A 12,142-nucleotide genomic window follows, 5' to 3' on the forward strand; every position below is an offset into this window, starting at 1 on the left:
AGCGGCCGCTGCAACTCATTGCTAAAATGCCAGCACAATGCGTAGTATCCACAGGGTGTATGTAATGACAATGCATTGGAACAATTCGGAGAACATTTTGGAGGTCTTTGAACAAGGACCCTCATGGTTGAATCATAACATATCCTTTTAATAAAAGCTGCATATTTAATAAAACTGAAAATACCTTAACTTTAAATATGGCAATAACAAGTTACAACTTATATGAGATAGTACTGTCAGGGTATTATTTAAACTCTAGTAAAGGATTGTTTGCATTTGTTTTCCTGCAGTACAATAAGTGATCTTATGCAGAAGCATACATTTCAAGTAAAAATCCCATTATTCCAACATGGCTATGTTCTGCAGCTCAGAGCATTATATTAGGAATAGGACATGAAGAATTGTGTTTATACACGATAAGCAGATTCACGTATTGCAGTGAAACACAGATGTAATGATTCTGCACCATGGCAAACCCTAATTATGAGCCACCAACCAACCTTATTTGCCATAATAAATGAACGAAGAACCATGTAAAATAAATTAACATGAACGTTTCTAAAATCAAAAGCCCTATCAAATATAATAAACATAATAAAATAATTAATGAATAATTAAATCCCATATAATCTTTACAATTGTATTATTATTTCTTAAGTCATTATTTTTAAACTTGAAGATTTTATTAAAGATATTGCCAAAAAGTTTTTAAGGCACTTCCTTTTAATAGTTTAACAATTATGTCCCTGCATTGCTAATATATATGTTTTGATAGGGACTTTGATAGGGTATTGTTTCAACAAGCATTTCGCATGCATGGTCCACTCACTGGTGCCACCATTAAAGAACCCAATACCATACAGTCATCACTGGAGTTCATACAACACAGTATAAAAAAATTAAAAAGTATAAAAAAAAATGTAGTTTTAAAAGAATGATATGAATTTTTGTTTTTTGGTTTTAACCTCCTAATATTAATGCAAATATAATGCCATAGGGTTTTTTTAGGCTTCAGGCATTGGAACCCCAATGAGTCCCAAGGACAAGTTTGGACACTCCAGCTATGGGTGGACTTCAAGACCCCACATACAATGCTAGCCATTACGGCATAAATGGACTTATACTACGTCCACAGTAAAAGAGGACCGTGACATATTTTTGGACCACAACTATTATTAAAAATGTCAATATAGGGTCATACCTGGTTTGTTCGGTGTATACACTTCCGAATGGTCTCCCTGATGCTGGCCTTGTCAGATTGGAAGTAGACGGTGGCACTGGACTTGTCCTTCAGATACGGCTTTTCCTCCGAGCTCCAGTTGTGTAGCTGCATTGTGGGTTCACTGTTGTCCGAATTAATAGGGTAAAAGCTTTCAGATTTATGCTCATGGTTCCCATTTTGCAACGACCCATTTTCACCTTCATTGGTACTATCATTAGAATAATAGGGTTCTTTCACATTGTCCACAATAAACTGGACCTCCGCCTTGGAGAAAAAGTCCACCTCTCCCTCGTCCGTCAGAACTTTTTGGTAGGAATCCTTCCCACCATCCAAAAGGGCATCCGTGGCCAAGCGTGCGCTCTCGTTGTAGCTATAATCAGCCTTGCCCAAATTGGCCCATCTATTTTTGGCATCCTCGATCCTTTTCTTAATTTTCCCCAGTGTTTTGGACCTATTCATGTTGAAATACAGAAATTACCTTAACTTGGAAAAAAAAGATGGGCAATGAACTTGTTTGGTGGTCATCAACTTGAAAAAGTTTTTGTGTATCTTCTCCTTTGTGTTAGGCAGCCAGTTGTCTTTTCTCAACTTCAATAGAAAAGTGGAGCTTTGCAGTTACATGCCCATTAGAATGTTCACTTAAGCAGAAGATCAGCGTAAAATTGGCTGGTGAAAATGCAGCGGAACTGGAATAAGAGGGGAAGTGAAAGGTGTATAACCGAGCTTATCTAAGAAGAGACACGCCTTACCTGTAAGCCATACCTGTGGCTCAGCAACTCCCCTGATGGAGCTGTCATTGAATGTCATGTCCCTCACACTTCACATAGTAATCTGACATGTCAGGAGGAGCAGATAATTGTACCGGCAGGAGATAGACTTGCTGGCTAATGTAAAAATAGTTTTGGCTTACTTAGGGGTACTGATTGTTACTTTTATAATAATTGTTAAATCTAGTCTTGTTATTTCAAAGACAAAGAGCACTTTGCAAAGTTCAGGAACCCACATAGATCCATCATGTTGCAACCTGTAAATGGATTGATGGCAACTAATTGGTTTCTATGTATTACTATACATTTTATTATATTATTATTATTACATAGGTTTAAAAAGACAAGAGTGGCATTCAATCTTAGCCCAATAAACCCTCCGTGTAATGCAATCAGGCTGCACATAATGAAATAAATATGCTTTGCCTAATATGTTCTGAACAATATAAATACCCTGTGCTGAGCAACACACATGAGTGTCGGACCGCTCACACAAAATGCAGCAGATTGACTCTCCCGTGGTCCAACCTGCTCTCTCCTTCTCATTTCACAGTGCTAGATCTAAACCCTAACTGGGTGCCATTTAATTTGTTGGGACACTGGGCCTGATTTATTAAAGCTCTCCAAGACTAAAGATGATAGACTATAATGGGTGAACCTGGGTGATCCAACAAACTTCAAACAGATCTGATCCAGGATTGAAAACATTTGCCTACTAATAGCAATTAGAATACCTAGCCATTGTGCCAACTCAAATTTTGTAGGCTTGTTCCAGCATTGTTACTATTAGGTGGCCAATGCAGAGAAATACCGTGCAGCCGATGCAGCAGCCAGCTGGCAAGATTGTCCTATTTGTTTTCCCCACCAGTCATTTGTTTTTCACTTTATTTTTTTAACCAATTGCAAGTATATCTGGGGAAAAATACATTAAAATGAATAAATGATTTAATATAGGGTTGGGACACTGGTATTACTGATCCACCATTAATTGTACCTAGTTATGAAGAAGTTGTACTGGGAGCTTCATGGTATGCACCATACATAGGGAATGGTCTATTTAAAAAACAGTGAATCTGACATTCACTAACAAATAAGCTGGTAGAGAAAAAATTACTGCTATTGAAACACATGGACTTGGAGATTCCCTACCTGAGAATGTTTCAGTGAATGACAGATTTGCTGCTTTATACATAGACCCCATGCCTAGTGTATTGTATGCAATTAAACTCACATTATCACAGTCTGGTGTGGTTACATTTAATTATTCAAAGTAAAGCTAAAGATCTAAATTCAAAATTTGTGATCAGGCAGAGCTTTGTTAAAGAAAGGGTCAGGCAATGACCCCTCTGAAATAAATCTTACCTGCCTGATCTCTGTTTGCCTGCTCAGATATGTTGAAAAAAATCAGAATTGCCATAAGCTGCGTCCTTACTATATGACTATTAGTGTGAACGTTGGGCTTCCACAGACTTTTGGCCTAGTGGAGTAGTGGGTGATTCTATACACTTCCAATTGATATGATAGGCTATATACCCCATATACACTATATAAGCACATTGGGTATAATTTAATAACGCTCTCCAAGACTGGTGGGAGAACCTGGGTGAACCACCAAAACATGGAATGGATCTGAACACTTGCCCAATAACAGCAATAGATTTTTAGGAAATCCTTTCCAAGTTTGCCAGGTCACCCAAGTTCTCCTATGATCACCCAGGTTCCTCTCCAGTCTTGGAGCGCTTTAATAAATCAGTCCTAATACCTGTTGCAAAAGCTAATTACTTAAACATTGCAAACAATTCCACCATCCATGGTGAATATGCAATATGCTTATAAGGATTTCAGGTGTGGTTTGGATTATCTAGCCGGCACACCTTCTTCTTAGAAATCTGAGGATATCATTGTTTATGCAACTACAATATTATCATGGCAAAATGTTTATTAATTCATAGGAAGATTCCCATACCAAGGTTGCAAACATTGATTCTAGGAACCTAAAAAACATGAACCCCAACCTCCCAGAACACAGCTAATGAGATGTAATGAGGATTCCGGAGCTCAGGACTTCCACAGAATTCAGAAAAATAGAAAGGGAACTGGCAGTCACTAAATGTGTTCTGAAGAAGTTATATATAGGGCAAAGTAATCAACTTTAAAAGTAATGTTATAATGAAAAAATAGCGATCAGTTTTCTAAAATTTTTACCTTTCCTCTTTCTTTCTTTCATCAACATGCTAATGAAAAATGGAAATAAAATGTCTCAATTTTTTAATTATATATATTAATCTTGAACCAAAAACATCACTGCTTCTCTAAGAAATGCAGGCAGATCCTGTCTGGTGGGAGGGGTCTGCAGGGTGTTATACATAGCTACCTGAAACTATTATAACACAACTTCTCTCAGTTCTCTTCTTAAAGTGGAATTGTTATTAAAAAAATAACAAAAACCTTTACAGGTAAAAAGCCCTCAAACTGTCCGCAATCCTGGTCCAATCGATCCCGTGCTTTTCAATCTTCCTTCTTCCTGGCACGGGCTGGACACCAGACAGAGCCATCTATTTCTGTTTTCTTCATTCTGGTGGCGTCACTGAATCTTGCATTATGCAGGCATGAGATTGGGTGATGCGCCTTCCTGTAAATGTGCATGCTGATCCCCTTCTGCACATGTCACATGCACAGAAGGAGCTTTTCTGAAATGTAAGACAAAAAAGTGCAATCAGCACTTTTTTTGAGCAGCCTCCCGGGATATGTGACGTATGTATACCTGGAGGGAGCGGGGTTCCCCTTCTTGGCGGTGAATACTGAATACTGGGTCCTCTCCTTCAAATTGGAAAAAAATGTTTATTGTATAAAAGGGTTAGCCACTGTTTTTTATAATTCTATAAGGCTGCATACACACGTGCAATAATTGTCGTTGGAAAGGATCTTTCATGATCCTTTCCAACGACAAACTACTGCATGATTCATGAACGAGTGCTGTACATACAACGTTGATCTATTCTATGGAGAGAGGACGGGGGAGAACGATGGAGCGGCACCCTGCTGTGTGCTCTTCACTTTCCCTTGCATTGGGATTGTTAGTCGTCCATCGTCCGTGGATCCGCCAGGATGGTCGTTCACCCGATATCGGCCCTGAGCTGATTATAGGACGAGAACCATTGCAAGTTTGTACGTAGACTGTAATATATCCATATACAGGGTGTCCCAAAAGTCACTATACTTTTTTAATAAATTCCTAAAAATTACACAAGAAACTGAACATATATTTATATTTTTAGCATAAACAAAGGAGTTGTTGCAGTTTTACTTGCTAGGCTTGCCATCACGTTCAAACGCCTTAAAGACTATTGTATACCTCTACATGAGTGCCTCCATTTTCAACAACTTTCAGCCACCTTCGCATGCAAGGCTCTCCAACGTTTTGAAGCATCTCTTCCCCGACTTCGCTGAAGGCTGTGGGGATTCTTTCCTCAAGCCGTGACAGGTTACGGGGCTTAGTGGTATACACCTTGCTTTTGATATAGCCCCACAATTTTCCCCAAATTCGACAGTTGTTCAGTTAACCCGACCAGAGAGATGAAACATAGACTCATCGCTGAACCATAAGTTTTCCAGGAGCTGAGGGCCGTTTTGGCAATGGTGTAGGAGTGATTCACACATTTCCACATGAGCATCATTTTCTTCCGCTTTTTGAACAACCTGAAATTGGTACGCTTAGGGCTTTATCACTCTCAGAGACATCCGCTGAATCAAACTTTTGTTGTCACCGAGTTCCATTGTAGTCCTCTGGATGGACTTTCCCTGGCTTTACTCCAGAAGTTTAGTGTTTCTATCGGTGGTGGTAGTACAAGGACTTCAGCTGCGTGGTTTGTCAAAACCAGAAACTTGCCATGGATAGCGTTAATTGTGTTACATGTTGGAGCAGTGTGACAGCCATATAGCTTCTCAACCTCGCACCTTATGTCTTATGGAGCCTACACATTCATTAACTTGCAAAAATGCAAAAAGAAAACACTGCAGAGTTTGTCTTGGTCATTAAAGAGTTACAAGAGACTGCAGAAAGAGCTCACCCCCCTAAGATTACCCACAACCTCAGCTGTGTTTAGCAAAAGATTTCTTCTGCAAGTCGTCCGTATGTTGGATGTTCTTAACCCGGGGACTACCTGTAATAAATAAGTACGTAAATAGAAATGCCAGGTCGGCAGGGTGTTATCCATAGCTATTTGAAAATATTAACACTTACTAAGGCTGATGTATAATCTATTTATATATGTGGACAGCCACAGACACAATAAATGTTTGTCTTGTACTATAACAATGATGATTAGTATTAATTATTCTTTGATAAATATGTATATATATATCCCCTTCTCTCTTGTTTGATTATATATTTACTAATAAGGTTATCTAATGGACTGATTATGTATATTTCTCTGCTAAAAATATAGACACTGCAAATTGCAAACTTCTGTACACCTGTGTTTCACGTACAACACCCCTGAAAAAGCCCATACCCGGCGAAACGCGTTGGGTATTCTGATTTGCATATAAGACACAAGTATTAAGTATTTGTTGATTTTGTTCAGAAGTTGAATGTCTAGGGCCAAATTGGTAAAAACTAAAACTCCAGTTTCAGGTCATACCAAACTGTATGAGCTTATTGTACTGCAATACATGACTTATGTATAAATACAAATGTATTTTGCCTTAAAAACCCTGCTTTTCCTGATATTTTTTCATATTTGAAACTATTACAACACAACTTCTCTCAGTTCACTTCTTAAAGCAAAATAGGTATTAAAATTATGACAATTACGGACTTTTTTTTACTGTGTCAAGCTTAATTGGTGTGTATATCACCCATAATGTACAGCGCTGCGTAATATGTTGGCGCTATATAAATCCTGTTTAATAATAATAATAATAATTACTTGGTTGCTGCTTATGGATGTGGACTTTCTCTGCTCCGATGATGCAATTGCTCATTTGCACACCTTGCATAGTTTTATTCTTTTTTGATTTTTGTGTTATTCTTTGTATTTGATTATATGTTCATTTTCGTATATTTGAAAATGTTTATTAAAAATACAGTTAAAAAAATGACAATTACCTTTACAGGTGAAATGCCTGTGATCCGTCAGCGATCCTGGTCCAATTAGTCCTGCGCTTTTCAGACTTCCTTCTTCCTCGTGCGGGCTGGACACAGCCATCTATTTCCATCTTTTTCATTCTGGTGACATCACCAAACTCTCCATATGCAGGCATGAGATTGGGTGACGTGCCTTTCTGTAAATGCGCATGCTCAGCCCCTTCTGCACATGTCACATGCACAGGAGGAGCTTTTCTGAAATGTCGCAGCCTCTTGGTATCAGTGACATATGTATCCCAGCAGGCTGCAAATGGGGAAAAAGTAAAAAAAATGTTTATTGTATTAAAGGGTTAGCCACTCTTTTATATAATCCTCTAAGTCTTTAAATAGGAACACGTAAAAACATAATATATCAAAACTGTAATATAAATATAGATAGATAGATAGATAGATAGATAGATAGATAGATAGATAGATATACTATAAAAGTAAATCAAAATATAAACTTACTTTTACCTGGAAGAAATAACAGGAGAACCAAGGCACAAAAAAAAAAAATTGGGCACAAATTGTGCCCATCACCGTTTACAATCATAACAGTAATCAATAGAAATGCCAGTAAAATTTGTGTAAATTTTTATTGTATAAAAGGGTTTTTACACAGTTTTACATATAATGTAAAAAACGAATTGGCTTTATGAGCCCTTAGCACTGATTCATGCTGCTCTTAGGAGGAATTATAATATTAGAATTTCATAGTAGAATATTAAAAAGCCAATGGGTGGATGTCAGACTGGAGAAGTGAGTTTTCCTAGTTAGGGGGGACATTTGCATGCCAATAAGATAAAATAATGTCATTATTAATTATTAAACAATAAACAATGTAAGACAAATGCGTTAATAAAGACTGATTAGGACTAACTAACGGTTTAAGTAGGAACACATAAAAAACTTAATATATAAAAAATGTAATATATATATATACATGTATGTCTATACTTTTATACTATATATAACAATTAAAAAATACTTAATTTTACCGGAAAAAATAACAGGAAAACTACATTGACTCAAGTATAAACCTAGGGCACAAAATGTTTCTTGTCACTGCTAACAATCAAAACACTAATCAATAGAAATGGCAATAGAATTTGTGTACATCCATTCAAACATTCAAAGAAATACATCCATTCAAACAAAATAAATATGAAATAAATCTATGGTGTGTCATTTTTCAAATATTTATTAAAAAAGGAAAAAAATAAAATCACATGGGCCCAGTCTGTTTTTCTGTTTCCCCCCTTTTTACAGGTTAAAGTATTTTGAACTTTTGGGTTAGTTATGATGGATCACTTGATCTTTTGTGCATTATTGTTGGCCACCAGTAGATGGTGCTGTGTCCTTGTGTAAAGTGTGTAACAAACTCTAATAATGTTCAACTTTGAACACTTTGCTATTTGGCTATGATTCTTCATTTTATGATGTTATCTTCAGGTAAAAAAATATTGGTTTTTACTTAAATTCATGACACATTGCAAATATGTACAAAGTTGTACTGAATGATCACTGCAACAGTCATTCAAGCACTTTCTTCAGTATGTACATGACCAGGCATGAACATGGAAGTGCACACACACATGCTCTTGCTGTATATACTGCAATAGAAACAGCAAACAGTTAAATACCAGGTGTCTGGCCATCCCTACTTTTTTGAGTCACTGACCCAGAGTAAGCATGCATCAAGTGAAGTCTGAACTTTTAATATCAGCATCTGCAAAGGTGAGAGACTTTTCAAAACTGGTTTCCTTTAAATCAATGTCAATAAATTACAACATTCATATCACACAATCTTCTGTCTTCTCTTTCTCTCCCACATGTAGTAAACATAGTGAATAAATTGGTCATTAAAACGGCAGATTTATGTGCAGCATGGTGTTCTCGGAAGTAGCAGATAGCAGCTGACAGCGTGTCAGATGAGACAATGGGCTTGATTTATTAAAGCTCTTCAAGGCTGGAGAGGATACACTTTTGTCAGTGAAGCTGAGTGATCCGGCAAACCCGGAATGGATTTACTAGAAGTAATTTGCTATTTGTCAGCAAATGTTTTCAATCCTGGACCCGATCCATTCCAGGTTTTCCGGATCACCCTGGTTCATAGAGGAAAGTATATCATTGTTTTGATTTCTCTTTCCTATATGAAGAAGAGCTGAGCGGGGTGTCACAGCAGTTGTGGAGAATGCAGAGATCTTACAGAGATCCAACATAATAAAAATCTGCATCGTAATTCTGAGGTGTGTCTAAACCCAAGAAAAAAACATCACATATAGTAACATGTCAGCCCTTAGATATAGTGCCTGCATTAGTTTTCTTTCTCAGGCTTTTATCCATTATCCTGCCACTGACACACTTCTTGTCCTAGGGCGCTGTACCTGTAGTTGATAGTTTTGTTGTTATGCATTCTATGTTATATTAGAAAGCAGCCCAACTGGACCCTCAGTTTTACCATCAGTTTGCAGGATTACCCAGGTTGTCTGAAGAAAGAGTATCTTCTCCAATATCGGGGAGCTTTAAGAAATCAGACTCCATATTTACTTGTTGCAAAGTTATATTGAGTATATATTTTTTAAATCTCAAACCCGACTCTCCATTACAATCTATTATGAATGCTGCAGCCAGACTTATCCTTCCTCCCCACCGCTCCTCGTCTACTGCATCTCTTTGTAGTTCTCTTCATTGGCTTCCATTTCACCATTCAAGCTCCAGTCCTTTGCCTTCAAATCCCTCCACAGCTCTTGTCCCACTTACCTTTCTGACCTGAAATATACTCCCCCAGCCACTCTCTTTGCTTCTCCAATGACCTACTAATGACTTCCTCACTCATAACCTCCTCACATGCACGGCTCCAAGACTTTTCTAGCGCTGCCCCGACTCTCTGGAATGGTCTTCCTCGTCCTATTCAGCTTGCTCCTACTTTCTGGTTATTGAAAAAAGAACTCAAATCCATCTTCATTTGTCTTTTGAAACCGTCACTACTTCCCACCACTACATATCTCTCCTCCTATTGTGTGATACTTCCCCCAACTTCTAGATTGTAAGCTCTTCGGGGCAGGGTCCTCTCCTCCTCCTGTGTCACTGTCTGTATCTGTCTGTCATTTGCAACCACTATTTAATGTACAGCACTGCGTAATATGTTGGCACTATATAAATCCTGTTTATTATTATTATTATTATTATTATTATTATTATTAATAATAATAATAATAATAATAATAATAATAATAATAATGATGGCCTTCCATACATTTTAAATACCTTGTACCAATATTATCTGCAGGGTTATATCAGCGTATTTCTGTTTGAAAGTTTGACCAATGAAGTGTGAAGTTGACAAACCAGTTTTTCCTATTAGATGTAATTTTTTTTTTTTAATGCATCATGTTGTCAGAATTTTGCTTGTTGCATTGCCCGGAGTCTACATAGACCTGTCATGGAAAGGAACAGAGGGGAATGACGTGGAGTTGTCAAGAGACGTTCACCTTTTCCTGGAACCTGACTTGTAATCTCATTATACTGACAATCGCAGGTACGAGCTGTTCTGTGCTCATCACTAGGCCTCCTCTTATCACAATATATTATTTTATTGTTTGTAAAAATATATTACAATAATTAGAAATGATTTATTACCACCCAGTGAGTAGGTGCAGCTTAGCAGAACTTGACCTAAATTGGGATGTCTTCAAAGGTCAACCATGAAATTTATTTATATTACGAGATGTATATATATATGGAGAGAGAGAGAGAGAGAGAGAGAAAGATATAAATATGTATATATATGAGATTTTTAACAATGTTGAAGTAAGAAAGGAAAAGAAAGGCTTTTATAGGCAATTAGTTATAGTAAAAAATATTTTTAGTCCTTGTGGTCCTATTTCCAACACTGACCTACTAGGCTTTAACACCTATCACCCAACAGTGAATATTCTATCCTACAATGGTTATAAGCAAGCTCATGTTTACAATTGCACACAAGTATCAGTAGGTACAGTTTGTCTAAAGGTCCCGACACGTTTCGCATTCTGGCTTCCTCGGGGGATTATATTGGGACCCAAAACTATTATTAAAGAATTATTTATTCAACAGTCTGCGTGCTAGAATATTTAACATCATAAGGAAAATACAGTAGGCTATGTACATGTTTTCTAATACGTCATTACAAGTGAAGCTCAATACTAAAGTAAGCAAAGTTTATAAATACATAATAAATCTCAAATGTCAATTATTTCACCATTATAATATCAAAGGCCTGTTTTGGACATCAGGTGAAAATAGAGCTATATATATATAAAACTAAAACCGCTACCACATCTGAGGACTGGCAACCTTCAGTATATTACATTTTGTTCAACAATAAAACAAAAGGGAGGTTTGCCACAGATTGTTACAATATATACATGCCACATCCCTTATATATACTCTCTCTATCTCTCTGATATCTCTATCCAAAGAGTGGGAATTTTAGGCAACAATACATATATAAATGAAACAGCTTAAACTTCTATTTCATTTCTAATTAATTTATACTTAAAAATAAAAAAATAATTTTTAAATTTATTATTAGACATTACAACTTCCAACATGCACAAATAGATGCAAAAATAGAAGCATGCTGTGTCCTCGATGGGTTTTGTGGAACTAGTCCACTTCTTCAAGAGGAAATTTCTATAATTAAAAATATATATTTGCAATGGAGTTACATATATGAATATATACACATATTATTCAAATACAATATACATAAAGAACTTACTTTAAGGGTCATGAAGCTGCAGTCCCCTCATATATTTGAAAGGCACAAAGCATCGCTAAAAAGCCCCAAAAAAAAAAAAAAACTTTTGATCAATACAATTTATTGGTTTTAGTAGGTTCACACATGCAGTGCGGTTACGGTGCTTTTACCGCATCCTTACACGAGAAACAGTAGCCTCTCTGGAGCTGCTGCAGGGTAATGGTACCATGTAGTGTCTCCCTGCAGCAGTCCCAAAGAGAATGAATGGGGGTGGCAGT

The 12,142-nt window shown here is 37.0% G+C and overlaps 1 protein-coding gene across 1 annotated transcript in view; it reads right to left on the reverse strand.

The window, feature by feature from the left end:
• FAM83A (family with sequence similarity 83 member A) overlaps nucleotides 1-1,821 on the reverse strand; it is a 26,050-nt gene extending 24,229 nt beyond the window's left edge. Inside the window, exon 1 of the mRNA XM_072410676.1 lies at nucleotides 1,202-1,821. Coding sequence (XP_072266777.1) covers nucleotides 1,202-1,681 — 480 coding nt within the window. The 5' untranslated portion in view covers nucleotides 1,682-1,821. The remainder of the gene's footprint in view (nucleotides 1-1,201) is intronic.
• Between the last annotated feature and the right edge of the window lie 10,321 nt (nucleotides 1,822-12,142).

Source organism: Pyxicephalus adspersus, chromosome 5 (assembly GCF_032062135.1).
Source record: "Pyxicephalus adspersus chromosome 5, UCB_Pads_2.0, whole genome shotgun sequence".
In the NCBI taxonomy this organism is placed as follows: Eukaryota; Metazoa; Chordata; class Amphibia; order Anura; family Pyxicephalidae; genus Pyxicephalus; species Pyxicephalus adspersus.